Source organism: Festucalex cinctus, chromosome 15 (genome assembly GCF_051991245.1).
Source record: "Festucalex cinctus isolate MCC-2025b chromosome 15, RoL_Fcin_1.0, whole genome shotgun sequence".
In the NCBI taxonomy this organism is placed as follows: Eukaryota; Metazoa; Chordata; class Actinopteri; order Syngnathiformes; family Syngnathidae; genus Festucalex; species Festucalex cinctus.
This window is the reverse complement of record NC_135425.1, coordinates 2,877,398-2,894,167: the sequence shown is the minus strand read 5'-3', so window position 1 is coordinate 2,894,167 and position 16,770 is coordinate 2,877,398. Positions and strand designations below refer to the sequence as shown.

Genomic DNA, 16,770 nt, shown 5'->3' with positions numbered 1-16,770 from the left:
TCATTATAGCAATAAAAAGTTAATATTTTGACTATAATTAATTTGTTACTTTCATTATTTTTCATGTACAATTAGTACCATTAAAAACACATTTTGCAACTTGCTGTCGACTGAAAATGACATCACAAGGGCTCAGTTAACCAATCACAGCTCACCTGTTTTCTAGGTTTAGTCATGTGACATTCACAACCTGTTTTCTAGGTTTGGTCATGTGACATTCACAAGCTGAGCTGTGATTGGTTACCTGAGCCCTTGTGATGTCATTTTCAGTCGACAGCAAGTTGCAAAATGTGTTTTTAAAGGTACTAATTGTACGTGAAAAATAATGAAAATATCACATTTATTATAGGCAAAATATTAATGTTAGACTGCCAAAAATGGCTAAATAAGTAAAGTATCCCTTAAACGAAATAAAGTAAAAACGAAAATGCTTTTTAAAAAACGAAAACTAACTGAAACTATATTTTATGTTTACAAAACTAACTAAAACTATAATTATAGCAAAAATGTACTTCGTTTTAGTCTTTGGTATGATTTTTAGTAGATTTATTTTGATATCAACCAGAACAATGATGTTTGAAAGTATGTCACATAGAAGTGACGCCATCTAGCAACAGCCAATAGAAAAACACCTTCAGATGACGTCGCTCCCATGGTGTTTTTTTTTTGTTTTTTTGTTTTTTAAATATTGCGCACAACTAATACACATTTAAAAAACAAAAAAACAAAAAAAACAACTAATACTGAAAATAAATACAACTAAACATTTATAAAAGAACTAAAACTAATAAAAACAGAACCACCCTGAAAACTAATAAAAACTTAGTAAAATGAAAAATTCCAAAACTATAATAACCCTACTGCCATATTACAAATAATTTGGTTTATATACTGTAGCATTTTTCTAAATATGCAAAAGCACAAATACATTATTTGTACAATTTTTAGGACAAAACACAATTTCTCTTCATAACATTATGTGGCCCTTGCGTCCTTCTGATTTTCTGGATGTGGCCCTCAAATGAAAAAGTTTGGACACCCCTGATTTTGACAGTTTTTTTGGACTCTTGAGCCCTTTGACCCACACTTTATGGAGCAGTTATTTTTCATTTTAGCTTAGATATGACAAAATGAATTTTGTTCTGAAATCACTTTTGACTGTCACTTTCCTCAAAGTGTGAGCACTGACTTGACTAAATATGAACATATTTACGATGTGTATACATGCATGTGTGAGTATCCTTAATAATAACGTCTGGGTCTTCAGAGGACGTCTTGTTGGACTGATCCGCCGTCGCTTCAAACCTCTTTCTACCAGGATGGAGCAGTGTTGGCCAGTCTTCTCATACGTCTACAAAGACATGTTTTTATTCGAATGATCTCAAAACATGTACAATTTGTAGAATAATTCAAATACTTAGGCTATGGTTAGAGCTGGACGATCAATCAAAATTGTATCGTGATTTCGATTTTGGCTTCTCTCGAAAAACAATCATCGAAGAACAACGATTAATGTGCGGAAAGGCACATTTACAAGTTCTTTACATTGTGGCAGTACCCTGAATGCACAATGTTGTAGCAAATCCAGAGCAAATCAATGTGATTCTGCTGTCCTTAAAGGGAGACTTTACTTATTTAACCATTTTTGGTAGCAAAAGATTAATATTTCGCCTATAATGAATTTGATATTTTCATTATTTTTCATGTGCAATTAGGACCTTTAAAAACACATTTTGCAGCTTGCTGTTGACTGAAAATGACATCACAAGGGCTCAGGTAACCAATCACAGTTCAGCTTGTGAATGTCACATGACCAAACCTAGAAAACAGGTGAGCTGTGATTGGTTACCTGAGCCCTTGTGATGTCATTTTCAGTCGACAGCAAGTTGCAAAATGTGTTTTTAAAGGTACAAATTGTACGTAAAAAATAAAGTATCAAATTAATTACAGACAAAATATTTTTTTATTGCTATAATTGGCTAAATAAGTGAAGTATCCCTTTAAGTGTTCCTTAAGCTGTTTAATGACACCCTAGTTGGAGTTAACTGTAAAACTAAACACACATTAAGAAATACATCCACTGTGTATTTAAATAAAAAACATGCTTCATTTTTTAAAAGTTTTTTTTAAATTATTTTTCTGTTTTTATGAATTTTTTTCCTGTTTTACTGAATATTTTTCTCTGTTATTAAAAAAAAATAAAACTAAAATAAAAAATTCAGAAAAACAGAAAAAAAAAAATTACTCCGAAAAACAGGGGGGAAAAACATTATTAAAAAAAAAAAAAAACAGGGAAAAAAATTATTCCAAAAAACAGAAAAAAAATTATTCCGAAAAACAGAGCACCGACTTGTTTCAGACCACTGACCTGTACCGTATTTTCTGCACTATAAAGGCGCACCTACAAGCCTTCAATTTTTTCCAAAGCTGACCATGCGCCTTATAATCCAGTACGCCTTATTTATGGATCAATATTGAGCCGTAACAGGTCTCGCTGTATTTTCAAAGTACGCGGTCAGCTCGGTGGATCTACAACGATGAATGGCCGAATCCGAAGCTCACTACACGAAGCTAGCTACATGCTACAAACACTCGAAGTGCGCATGCATGCGCAGCTAGGAACGAGCACACACGACATCGTTACGCAGATTGATTGACAGGACCGAGAAACAATCGTTAAGAGTTTCTGCCCGGAAGACGCAGCCACAAAAATATCCTTGAACCTTTAATGAATCGCTCCAGATATGCCCTTAACTTGTGTCACGTTTGTAATAATGGTGTACAAACGGTACACATCTATAACACATGCGTCCATGTGCCTCACCTTGTGTTCCTGTCTTGGTCTCTGATCTTTTTCTCCATTTCAGCATCTGTGAGTGTCTCCAACAGGGGACACCACTGGTCTGCATCACCTGTGTTACGAATGGCAATCTCCACTGTTGGGAGGGGGTTCTCACTGCACGCAAAATAAATGCATCTTCAATCAGTCCAAACACAATTTACCATGATATGGCAGCATTACATGCAATATTTTGTGCACAGTATGCCCAGCTAAACGAGAGATACGTTGTAGTCTTACAAAAAATTGGGTAGGTTTTGAGACTCGTGGAAGCTCTTCAAACAGAGGGCAGACAGTACAATAAGCCTAAAAGTAAAATTAAAACAAGTAATGCAGGGTTGTCCAAACTTTTTCATTTGAGGGCCACATACAGAAAATCAGAAGGACGCAAGGGCCACATAATGTTATGAAGAGAAATTGTGTTTAGTCCTAAACATTGTACAAATAATTTATTTGTGCTTTTGCACATTTAGAATTATGCTACAGTATATAAACCAATTTATTTGTAATATGGCAGTAGGGTTATTATAGTTTTGGAATTTTTCATTTTAGTTAGTTTTTATTAGCTTGCAGGGTGGTTCTGTTAGTTTTATTAGATTAGTTCTTTAAAAAATGCTTAGTTTTAGTTTACTTTGTTAGTTTCAGTATTAGTATTTTTTTTTTTTTTAAATGTGTATTACTTGTGCGTGATATTTAAAAAACATCATGGCTGCATCTGAAGGTGCTTTTCTATTGGCTGCTGCTAGATGACATCACTTCTGTGTCAAACTTTCAAACGTCATTATTCCGGTTTATATCCAAATAAATCTACTAAAAAAAATCACATTTCAAATCATCCCCAAAGGCTCATGCATTAAATTAATTACCAAAGACTAAAACGAAGGACATGTTTGCTATACTTATAGTTAGTTTTAGTTAGTTTTGTAAACATAAAATGTAGTTTCAGTTAATTTTCGTTTTTTAAGAACCATTTTTGTTTTTATTTTATTTCGGTAACAATATTGTTTTTTAAATTTTAGTTTTAGTTTTTTTCATTTGTTTAGTAAACTAAAATAACCTTTAATGGCACCTGTTTTTCAATACCCTCCCTTCTTACTTTGACCATCTCCAAACATCTTCAATCTTAGTTTGGACACCCCTGAAGTAATGTTAAAACAACAGAAATAAAGAACCCCCCCGATCCACCTCAGCTCCCACCGTTACCTCCTTGTGACTGTCTAGTCGAGAGAAACTGTAAGGCTGGGATAGGCTCCAGCACCCCAGCGACCTTTGTGAGGAGTAAGCGGCGAAGACAATGCATGGATGGATCATTGGACAAACTATCAGAAGGCAAATTTATCAGCCAACAAGAGAAAGAAAACATCTTCAGAAATTTATTTTGTCATATCTAGTGATATTTCTGTAATTTAAAACATTAAATACAGTTTATAATTTTACTGTTTGCAAGAAAGAAGCATTCACATTCTGTTTTATGCTAGCATCCGCTTGCTACTTTATTTTTGATGATGCGTTACATCATGCGCAAAAGAAAATTTATCCAGTCGCAAGTTTTGACGTTTTTGTTAATATGGTGTTTAAATAGTACATCAGCGTGCGATTTGTAAGGACGGTGGAACTCTGACTCATGTTAGCATGTAGTAGCGGGTCAACAACTAGCTCCTCTATAGCATGACACCACAGCACGCTGACAGTTCAACGATTTTTCTATTCTTCAGTAAGTTCCAAACAGTGAATATCAATGACAACTTTCTCTTTCCCCTCCTGCTTTCAAATTGACCGCGTAGTATGTGGCGGACTCGGCTCAACGTCCCTTCCACAACACCACCCTGCACTCTTGGCCAGCGATCTGTTTATCAAGGGTGAGACCGGTCCGCCAATTTCTCCTTATATGGCCTGCTGCCTCTCCACAGAGACGTGACATGAAATTTAAGACCCAGATATTAAATTCAATTATTTTTAAGGTTGTATTTTCAAATACCACAAACTGGAGTGGCGTGCGAGCAAGTGTTGGTGGCCAAGTGAGCCGGAAACGGCAAGCGACCAGCCCGGCGAGTGGTAGCGTTCGGGGTTGGTGGGAGCGGTCAGCGAGATCTGGCTGAGGTACGGACTGGAGTGGCGTGCAAGCCGAGTGAGCTGGAATCGGCTAAGTGAGTATAAGCGCGGCCTGGCGAACAACCGGAGGGCAGTTGGCATGAGTGGACCAGAGGAAGACAAGGTCAGAAGCTGTGCCTTTTTGGTATTAACATTGGTACCCATCTCCCAAATCAGCTGTTAACCGCAGTCGACCATGGCTATGACAAACGAAATTGAGGACATTAAGAAATCGCTGGAAATGCTATATGGTCCAGTTGACTGGAAGTTCCTCCTGCTTACCAAGAAACTGTCTCACCTCTTCTTGAAAAGTTGCACAACCCTCCACCACATGCTTCTCTGCTCTGCCTTTGTCTTAATCGTCCACAACACCAACAGAGCAATCTTACACACCACCGTCCAATAAATCAATTATCTGAAATCCAAATTTAAAACGGTTGTGTGAGTTACCTGAAGGCATATGTTCTCTGGTGCCAGCTAAGTTGTCCTCGAATACTGTACGCAATAGTCGTCACAAATTCTCCCCCAAGACCTAGTTCAGAGCACAACTTCAGTGCAAAGGACTCGGGAGAGTTCTCATTTTCTGACATGTCCCATTCAAACTGGTCCACGAGTGAGATGTTTCCAACATGGATGTTGAGCTGCATTAAAAAGAAGCACACACACATCACTTAATTAATATATATGACACACAACAACTTGTTAGTCTTTCCAAAGAGAACTGGTCAAGAGAGAAGACAGTTACACCTGAAATGTGTTCAAATGGCCAGCCCAACCTCAACCACTATAGTTACACAGGTAAAATATCAAGTACATCACACAGAAACTAAGGGTGTATTCAGACCAGAAAAGTCTTTTAGTCCGCTTGTTTAGTCCGGACAAAAAGCGGACTTTTTTTTCGTTTGGCGCGGTTCGTATTCACATTGTGCTTTTTTCCAGTGGACTATATTGCGTAATCACGTCGACCCGCGTGACAATCTGTGCTCCCATTGGACAAAAATGACAAGGGATGAACGCATAATGAAACCGGGAAATTGAGGAAAACATGACATTCCGTCGTGCTGCAGTACTACTACTCTGTATATTTGTGGTGTTATTAGATGTAAGATATTTGCAAGCGTCAAGAGCAGCTCATTCAACGGAGGTTCCGCAACGCTGTTTCTAATTTTGAACGGTAATTTTGATTAAATTGAACATAATTATTCTCTTTGTTCACATCATCATCATCATGTCTATATTGAGTGCAAAGTGGGTTGGAACTTAACTCATTGCGTGGCGTGTGGCAGCCTTTATGTTCTGGAAAAACAACTGCATAAAAAAAACAAAAACATCAATTATTAATTTATATATTTACTATTTTTTTACTTTTGCTCTCTGGCTCATTTGTTTTACATTTTTGTTATTTGTCAAAGTTTGTATATTTTAAAGTAATTGTTAAATTGATTAGAAAACAATACTGTTACATAACGATGAACATTTATAACATCCATATAAATATATAAAATTGGAAGAAAAAGAAAAAAGAAAACTAGAGCCGCGAGCAGCTATAAAGGGCCCTCGCAACCCGGGCCACGTTGGGGTACTTGCACGTCGGGGTACTTGCATGTTGGGGTACTGTGAAATAGGAAACTGCCTAAATTAGGGCGCTATTGAACAATTTAATGCAATTTGCAAAATAAATCTCTAAAATATTCATGTTCATGCCAGGTCTGATGTGTGTGCAAAGTTTCATGAGTGTTCACACATGTTGAGACTCAAAAAAAGCAACATTTATCTTGGCAAACAATGCATCGCTACAGCAACGTTGTGCGACACAATAAAAAATTTTAGATAATTTTTCATCTTTAACATCTGAAGATGAAACACGCCAAGGTTGAAGATGATCAGATACATTTTGTAGGAGGAGTTTGTGAAAATATGACCCCTATAAAAGGCCCCAAATCTCAAAGTAAAATAGAGGGCGCTATTGAGCCATCGCAAATTGTACAATAAATCTTGAAAATATTCATGTTTGTGACAAATCTGACGTGTGTGCAAAGTTTCATGAATTTTCGCACGTTTAGACCCCCAAAAAAAGCAGCATTTTACTTTGAAAACAATGCATCGCTATGGCAACAGCGTGCGACAAAATAAATAGCTTTCAAAAACTTTTCATCTTAAACATCTTAAGATGAAACACACCAAGTTTGAAGACGGTCGGATGAATTTTGTAGGAGGAGTTCATTAAAATATGACCCCTAAAAAGGCGACAAAAAATGGCTACAAATCCCAACATAAATCAAAATGGCGGACTTCCTGTTTGGTTTAGCATATGGTTCCAAGAGACTTTTTTGTACATCGTGGGCTCTTATGTATGCCTCCAAATTATCATAGCGCGAGGTGAAATGTACAACCGGGAATGCTTCGTTAAAGAGGAGCTTTTTTTGGCACAAAATGTGATGCCCGGCACATGGGGGACTTCCTGTTGCGTTTAGCGCATGGCACCAAGAGACTTTTTTTGTACATCGTGGGCTGTTACATATGTCTCCAAATTTTCGTAGCTCTAGCTGCTTCGTACAACTGGTAATTCTTCATTGAAGTGATTTTGTTTCCTTTACAAACTGTGCATGCCACGACAACAGCGTGCGATGAAATAAAAAGCTTTCAATAACTTTTCATCTTCAACATCTTAAGATGAATCACACCAAGTTTGAAGATAATCGGATAAACTCTGTAGGAGGAGTTTGTTAAAATAAGACCCCTATGAAATGGCCAAAAAAATGGCAACACGTTCCAAATTAAATCAAAATGGCCGACTTCCTGTTAGGTTTAGCATATGGTTCAAAAAGAGTTTTTTGTACCTTGAGGTCTGTTGCATATGTCTTCAAATTTTGGTAACTCTAGGTGAGGTGAAACGTACAGCTGGAAATGCTTCATTAAGTAAGAATTTTGAAACACAAAATTTGATGCCTCGCCTCTGGCGGACTTCCTGTTAGTTTTAGCATATGGCACCAACAGACTTTTTTGAAGGTCATACATAGTCTGTTACATATGTGTACCAATTTTCGTTATTCTCGGGTTAAACAACCGGCAATGCTACGTTTAGTAAGAGTTTTGAAACTAAATTTGATGCCTCGCCCCCGTCATATAGTATGTTAAAATTTTTAAATTTTTTTTACCATGATGGTGTCCCAGGTTTTGAGATGGTACACCCCAAGTTTGAAGTCAATCGGGTTAACCGTGTAGGAGAAGTGGGCAAAAGTATGACCCCTGTAAATGTGCAAAAATGGGCTAAAATTGGACATTTAAATATTCATACTTCACTTCCTGTCTATTTTAGGGGACACCTATCAAAGAGGTTTTTGTTAATCTGGATGTGCTACAGGTGCCACACAATTTTTGTAGCCATAAGACAATCGTAGCGGGACAGGGATCCGTTAAACCTATGAAGGTGGCACTACGGAGCCATTTTTCTGTTAACATGTATGGTGACTTTAAAATATAAAATTTTTCGCCAGGCCCGATCTGCGTGTAAAGTTTGGTGAATTTTCGTTCACGTTTAGTGTCTCAAAAATGTGATTGTTTGCAGAAAATAATAATAACTAGAGTTGCGAGCAGCTATAAAGGGCCCTCGCAACCCGTGCCACGTTGGGGTATTTGCACGTCGGGGTACCGGCATGTTGGGGTACTGTTTCATAGGAAACCGTCGAAATTGTAAATGTTTTTGCCATGCTTTGTGTTTGCAAAGTTTCATGGAAAGGCCTAAAATGATGCACAATTAACAAAATAAAATCAAAATGGATTGGCACATGGCTATAGAATACTTTTTGTAGGTATTAGGCTGATAGGCATGCTTCCCAATATTCACACATCTAGCTGAATCATATAATCGGAAATACTTCAGAAAAATGTCTCGAGGGCGCTATTGAGCCATTTATGACAAATTGCACAATAAATCTCTAAAATATTCATTTTCAAGACAGGTCTGGTGTGTGTGCAAAGTTTTGTGAGTATTCGCCCATGTTTAGACTCTCAAAAAAAGCATTTTTCTTTGCAAACAATGCGTCGCTGTAGCAAAGGCGTGTGACAAAATAAAACATGTCAACAACTTTTCTTAAATATCTTAAGATAAAACATGACAAAGTTGAAGACGATTGGATAAGTTTTGTAGGAGTTTGTGAAAATATGACCCCTTAAAATAAAATGGCTACAAATACCAAAGTAAATAAAAATGGCGGAATTCCTGTTTGGTTTAGCATATGGCTACAGAATACTTTTTTGTAAGTCTTAGGCTGATAGGTATCCCAATTTTTACAAATTAAGCTGAATCATACAAGCGCAAAAGCTTTATAAAAATGTCTAGAGGGCGCTATTGAGCCATTTATTGCAAATTGCACATGAAATATCTAAAATATTCATGTTTATGACAAGGCTGATGTGTGTGCAAAGTTTCATGAGTTTGTATTTTTTGTAAAAGTATATATACACATCATCGCTCGTACTCATTGCACAATGTTGCTGTTATTGTTTATAGAGGGTATCAAAAATAAATAAAACTAAATAAAAAATACGTATGTTTGGATAGGTCTGATGCCAGTGAACATTTTGAATGGTGGAAAGAAAAGAATATTCATAAATGACTTAGTTATCACACTTAGAATGAGTTTACAATTTTTGTAAAAATACCGTAAGTGGGGTATTTTTTTTTCATGCCTCAAGGGCGAGGTGGCGCTACATATATCACTGAATGTTGTCATAGAAATAGCTTCAGGCCTTGACTATGAACATACATGTCAAGTCTAGGATTTTTTGGAGCATGTACCGGGGAGTTAAGTGCGAAAAAAAAATTTGATGCCCCGCCCTCATCATATAGTATTTCGATAAGTCAACATTTTTTCCCCCTGTCGTTGGCTCAGGTCTTGACATGGTCCAGGTCAAGTCTGAAGTCAGTCGGATGAAACGTGTAGGAGAAGTGGGCAAAAGTATGCCCCCTGTAAATGTGCTAAAATCGTAAAATATGGGACATTCAAAAATTCGTAGCTCACTTCCTGTTTATTTTAGCATATGGGTTCAAGAGACTTTTTTGTAGGTCTTGGGCTCCCTCATACACCTAAAAATTTCCAAAGATCTTGCTTAAACGTACAAGCGGGGCTGCCTCGTTAAAAATTTCAAGGGGGCGATATTGAGTCATTTTTGTAAAAATAGCACAATCAACAATAAAATATTGTTCATTTTGCCAGGCCAGATGTGTGCGCCAAGTTTCATGAGTTTCTGTGCATGTTTAGACCCTCAAAACCGGCGTTGTTTTCTTGGCGAACAGCGCTTAGCCACGCCCACAGCGATTCACGAAAACTCACAAACTTCATGTTGTGACATCATGAAGGCGGAAACCCTCATCTGAGCAAATATGAGGTAGGTCCAGTTAACGTGGTTGGAAAAAAACGTTTAAGAAAAATCCTAAGAAAAAAAATCGCCAGGAGGTGGCGCTATCAGTAAGATGAAATATAAGTTTGTAGATGAGTTAAGGGCTGGACTGTCATCAATTGTGTGAAATTTTGAGAAGATAGGATCATCTGGGTCAAGTTAATGCAGCTTTTATTGTCACGAAAAATCTTCAGACTTTGCGGCACCGTAACGGCCACGCCCTTTGGCGAAAAGTTACAATATTCGGTGTGGGGCATGATCAACATGTTAAGACTTTTCTGACCAATTTTTAATTGGATCCCTTCAACGAGCTTGGCACAGTAGCTAAAAACGTAAAGTATGACATTTAATGTCACCACTAGGTGGCGCTACATATAGAACATAATTTTATCATATAGATGATTTCAGGCCGTGAGTATTAAGTTGCATGAGAAGTTTGAGATTTTTTGGAGCTTGCACATGGGAGTTATTCAGCATTTTGTCTTTCTGGACAAATGCAATTTTAAAGGCAATATTTGATGCCCCGCCCCCGTCATATAGTGTTCCGAAAAGTCAAGATATTTTGCCCAGTTGTTGTCTCAGGTCTTGAGATGATACATGCCAAGTTTGAAGTCAATCGGATTAAAACTGTTTGCAAAGGGGGAAAAAGTATGACCACAGTGAATGTGCAAAAATGGGCCAAAATTGGACATTCAAAAATTCATAGCTCACTTCCTGTACATTTTAGGAAATGGCTTCCATTGACTTTTTTGTGCATCTCGGGGTGCTACACGTGCCTGCCAATTTTCGTAGCTCTGGGTCAAACGGGCCGGGATTGGTTTTTATTTTTCTACGCTAGGGGGCGCTATAGAGTTGCGTTGTTATGACAACAACATAATATCAATATGCCGGGCCCGAAGAGATTGCAAAGTTTGGTGAGTTTTCGTAAATGTTTAGGTTCTCAAAAATGCGATCGTTTGCGGAGAATAAAGAAGAAGAAGAACTAGAGCTGCGAGCAGCTATAAAGGGCCCTCGCAGCCCGGGCCACGTTGGGGTCCTTGCACGTTGGGGTACTTGCACGTTGGGGTACTTGCACGTTGGGGTACTTGCACGTTAGGGTACTGGCACGTTGGGGTACTGGCATATTGGAATTAAAATTTCTTTGAAAATGGCATAATAAACGTTTACATGTAGAATTTTTTTTTGCCAGTGTGTGTCAAGCTCAACGGGTTTTGGTGATTGTTAAGACCTGCAAAAATCAGCGTCCTTATTTATTTTTAGGCAATGAGTTGCCCTGATTGGTATTTTTTGTAAAAGTGTATATATACATCATCGCTCGTTGTACTCATTGCACAATGTTACTTTTATTGTCCAAAGGGGCAATCAAAAATGAATAAAACAAAATGGAAACGTACATACGTTTGGAACGGTGTGAAGCCAGTGAACAATTTGAGCGGTGGAAACTAAAAGAATATTCATAAATGACTTAGTTATCACACTTCGAATGAGTTTACATTTTTTGTACAAAATACCGTATGTGGGGTATTTTTTTTTTTATATGCCTCAAGGGCTAGGTGGCGCTGTATTTATAACTGAATGTTGTCATAGATACCTTCAGGCCTTGATTATAAGCATACATGTCAAGTGTGGGATTTTTTTTGGAGCATGTACCGTGGAGTTATTAAGCATATCCTTCATTCACGATATTGCTTTTAATGTCCATAGAGGCTATCAAAAATAAATAAAAATATATATATGTTTGGATAAGTCTGATGCCAGTGAACATTTTGAGTGGTGGAAACAAAAAGAATATTCATAAATGACTTAGTTATCACACTTAGAATGAGTTTACATTTTTTGTACAAAATACCGTATGCGGGGTATTTTTTTTTATGCCTCAAGGGCTAGGTGGCGCTGCATATATAACTGAATGTTGTCATCGAGAAAACTTCAGGCCTTGACGATAAACATACATGTCAAGTTTGGGATTTTTTGGATCATGTACCGGGGAGTTATCAAGCATATCCTTTTTCAGTGCGAAACTCAAATTTTGATGCCCCGCCCTCATCATATAGTATTTCGAAAAGTCAAGATTTTTCCCCCTATCAGTAAGATGAAATATAAGTTCATAGATGTCTTTAGGGCTGGACTCTCATCAAATGTGTGAAATTTTGAGAAGATAGGATCATCTCGGTCAAGTTAATGCAGCTTTTATTGTCACGAAAAATCTTTAGAATTTGCGGCACCGTAGCGGCCACGCCCTTTGGCGAAAAGTTACAATATTCGGTGTGGGGCATGATGTTGATCTTAAGGCTTTTCTGACCAATTTTCAACTGGATCCCTTCAATGAGCTCAGCGCAGTAGCTAAAAACGTAAAGTATGACATTTATTGTTACCACTAGGTGGCGCTATATGTATAACTGAATTTTATCATATAGATGTTTTCAGGCCCTGACTATTACATTGCCTGAGAAGTTTGAGATTTTTTGGAGCTTGAACATGGGAGTTATTAAGCATTTGCTCTTTCTGGACAAATGAAATTTTAAAGGCAATATTTGATGCCCCGCCCCCGTCATATAGTATTTCAAAAAGGCAAGATGTTTTGCCCAGTTGTTCTCTCAGGTCTTGAGATGATAAATGCCAAGTTTGAAGTCAATTGGATGAAAAATGTTTGCAAAGGGGGAAAAAGCATGACCACAGTGAATGTGCCAAAATAGGCCAAAATTGGACATTAAAAAATTCATAGCTCACTTCCTGTACATTTTAGCTACATGGTCCCAATAGACTTTTTTGTGCGTCTCGGGGTGCTACACGTGCCTGCCAATTTTTGTTGCTCGAGCTCAAACGTGCCGGGATTGGTTTTTATTTTTCTACGCTAGGGGGCGCTATCGAGTCGCATTGTTATGACGACTTAGTAATATCAAATTTTTCGCCGGGCCTGAGGAGTGTGCAAAGTTCGGTGAGTTTACGTGAATGTTTAGGTACCCAAAATCGCGATCGTTTGCGGAGAATAAAGAAGAAGAAGAAGAAGAAGAAGAATAACTAGAGCTGCGAGCAGCTATAAAGGGCCCTCGCAGCCCGGGCCACGTTGGGGTCCTTGCACGTTGGGGTACTGGCATATTGGAAGCAAAATTTCTTTGAAAATGGCATAATAAACGTTTACATGTAGAATATTTTTTTTTGCCAGTGTGTGTCAAGCTCAACGGGTTTTGGTGGTTGTTAAGACCTGCAAAAATCAGCGTCCTTTTTTATTTTTAGGCAATGAGTTGCCCTGATTGGTATTTTTTGTAAAAGTGTATATACACATCATCGCTCGTTGTACTCATTGCACAATGTTACTTTTATTGTCCAAAGGGGCAATCAAAAATGAATAAAACAAAATGGAAACGTACATACGTTTGGATCGGTGTGAAGCCAGTGAACAATTTGAGTGGTGGAAACTAAAAGAATATTCATAAATGACTTAGTTATCACACTTAGAATGAGTTTACATTTTTTGTACAAAATACCGTATGTGTTTTTTATTTTTTATTTATATAATATGCCTCAAGGGCTAGATGGCGCTGTATTTATAACTGAATGTTGTCATAGAGATACCTTCAGGCCTTGATTATAAGCATACATGTCAAGTGTGGGATTTTTTTTGGAGCATGTACCGTGGAGTTATTAAGCATATCCTTCATTCACGATATTGCTTTTAATGTCCACAGAGGCTATCAAAAATAAATAAAAATATATATATGTTTGGATAAGTCTGATGCCAGTGAACATTTTGAGTGGTGGAAACTAAAAGAATATTCATAAATGACTGAGTTATCACACTTAGAATGAGTTTACATTTTTTGTACAAAATACCGTATGTGGGGTATTTTTTTTTTATGCCTCAAGGGCTAGGTGGCGCTGCATATATAACTGAATGTTGTCATAGAGATAACTTCAGGCCTTGACGATAAACATACATGTCAAGTTTGGGATTTTTTGGAGCATGTACCGGGGAGTTATCAAGCATATCCTTTTTCATTGCGAAACACAAATTTTGATGCCACGCCCTCATCATATAGTATTTCGAAAAGTCAAGATTTCCCCCCCCCTGTCGTTGGCTCAGGTCTTGACATTGTCCAGGTCAAGTCTTAACTCAGTCGGATGAAACGTGGAGAAGAAGTGGGCAAAAGTATGCCCCCTGTAAATGTGCAAAAATCATCAAAAATGGGACATTCAAAAATTCGTAGCTCACTTCCTGTTCATTTTAGCATATGGTTCCAAGAGACTTTTTTGTAGGTCTTGGGCTCCCTCATACACCTAAAAATATTTGTCGTTCTTGCTTAAACGTACAACCGGGGCTGCTTCATTAAAAATTTCTAGGGGGCGCTATTGAGTCATTTTTTGTAAAAATAGCACAATCAACATTAAAATATTGCTAATTTTACCAGGCCAGATGTGTGTGCCAAGTTTCATGAGTTTCTGTGCATGTTTAGACCCTCAAAACCGGCATTGTTTTCTTGGCGAACAGCGCTTTGCCACGCCCACAGCAATTCATGAAAACTCACAAACTTCGTGTTGTGACATCATGAAGCCCGAAACCCTCATCTGAGCAAATCTGAGGTAGGTCCAGTTAACGTGTTTGGACAAAAACGTAGAAGAAAATTCGTAAGAAAAAAAAAATGCCACTAGGTGGCGCTATCAGTCAGATGAAATATAAGTTCGTAGATGTCTTTAGGGCTGGACTCTCATCAAATGTGTGAAATTTTGAGAAGATAGGATCCTCTCGGTCAAGTTAATGCAGCTTTTATTGTCACGAAAAATCTTCAGACTTTGCGTCACCGTAGCGGCCACGCCCTTTGGCGAAAAGTTACAATATTCGGTGTGGGGCATGATCAACATCTTAAGGCTTTTCTGACCAATTTTCAACTGGATCCCTTCAACGAGCTCAGCACAGTAGCTAAAAACGTAAAGTATGACATTTATTGTTACCACTAGGTGGCGCTATATGTATAACTGAATTTTATCATATAGATGTTTTCAGGCCGTGACTATTACGTTGTCTGAGAAGTTTGAGATTTTTCGGAGCTTGAACATGGGAGTTATTAAGCATTTGCTCTTTCTGGACAAATGAAATTTTAAAGGCAATATTTGATGCCCCGCCCCCATCATATAGTATTTCGAAAAGGCAAGACTTTTTGCCCAGTTGCCCAGTAATTGGATGAAAAATGTTTGCAGAGGGGGGAAAAGCATGACCACAGTGAATGTGCCAAAATAGGCCAAAATTGGACATAAAAAAATTCATAGCTCATTTCCTGTACATTTTAGCTACATGGTCCCAATAGACTTTTTTGTGCGTCTCGGGGTGCTACACGTACCTGCCAAATTTCGTTGCTCTAGCTCAAATGTGCCGGGCTTGGTTTTTATTTTTCTACGCTAGGGGGCGCTATAGAGTCACGTTGTTATGACGACTTCATAATATCAAATTTTTCGCCGGGCCTGAGGAGTGTGCAAAGTTCGGTGAGTTTTCGTGAATGTTTAGGTCCTCAAAAATGCGATCGTTTACGGAGAATAATAATAATAATAAGAAGAAGAAGAATAATAAGAATAATTCGAACGAAAAACAATAGGGACCTCGCAGCGGTCGCTGCTCGGGCCCTAATAATAATAATAATAATAATTTTTACAAAAACAATAGGGACCTCGCAGCGGTCGCTGCTCGGGCCCTAACTAGAGCTGCGCGCAGCTATAAAGGGCCCTCGCAGCCCGGGCCATGTTGGGGTACTGGCACATTGGAAGCAGAATTTCTTTGAAAATGGCATGATAAACCATTACGTGGATTTTTATTTTTTTTTGCCAGGTGTGATGAGTGTGTCAAGGTCAATGGTTTTTGGTGATTGTTAAGATCTGCAAAAATCAGCATCTTTTTTTATTTTTAGGCAGTGAGTTGACCTGATTGGTATTTTTTGCAAAAGTACATATACACATCGTCGCTCGTACTCATTGCACAATGCTGCTTTTATTGTCCGTAGTGGCAATAATAAAAAAATGAAGCTAAATAAAAAAGTACATATGTTTGGATCGGTCTGATGCCAGTGAACATATTGAGTGGTGGAAAGTAAAATAATATTCATAAATGACTTAGCTATCACACTTACAATGAGTTTACAATTTTTGTAAAAATACCGTAAGTGATTTTTTGGCGCATGTACCGGGGAGTTATTAAGCATATCCTTCATTCACGATATTGCTTTTAATGTCCATAGAGGCTATCAAAAATCAATAAAACTAAATAACAAAAATATGTATGTTCGGTTAGGTCTGATGCCAATGAACATTTTTTTTGAGTGGTGGAAAGTACAAGAATATTCATAAATGACTTAGTTATAACACTTAGAATGAGTTTACATTTTTTGTAAAAATACCGTAAGTGGTGTATTTTTTTTTCATGCCTCAAGGGCTAGGTGGCGCTGCATATA

General features: G+C 37.8%; 1 protein-coding gene across 1 annotated transcript in view; it reads right to left on the bottom strand.

Annotated features, from left to right (window-relative positions):
• Nucleotides 1-323: 323 nt before the first annotated feature.
• Nucleotides 324-16,770, bottom strand: part of LOC144002077 (SWI/SNF-related matrix-associated actin-dependent regulator of chromatin subfamily B member 1-like) — a 197,591-nt gene continuing 181,144 nt past the window's right edge. Inside the window, exons 7-9 of the mRNA XM_077496932.1 lie at nt 5,381-5,571; nt 2,825-2,956; nt 324-1,351 (exon numbers count right to left, since the gene is read on the bottom strand). Of these exons, the coding sequence (XP_077353058.1) occupies nt 1,312-1,351; nt 2,825-2,956; nt 5,381-5,571 (363 nt within the window). The 3' untranslated portion in view covers nt 324-1,311. The remainder of the gene's footprint in view (nt 1,352-2,824; nt 2,957-5,380; nt 5,572-16,770) is intronic.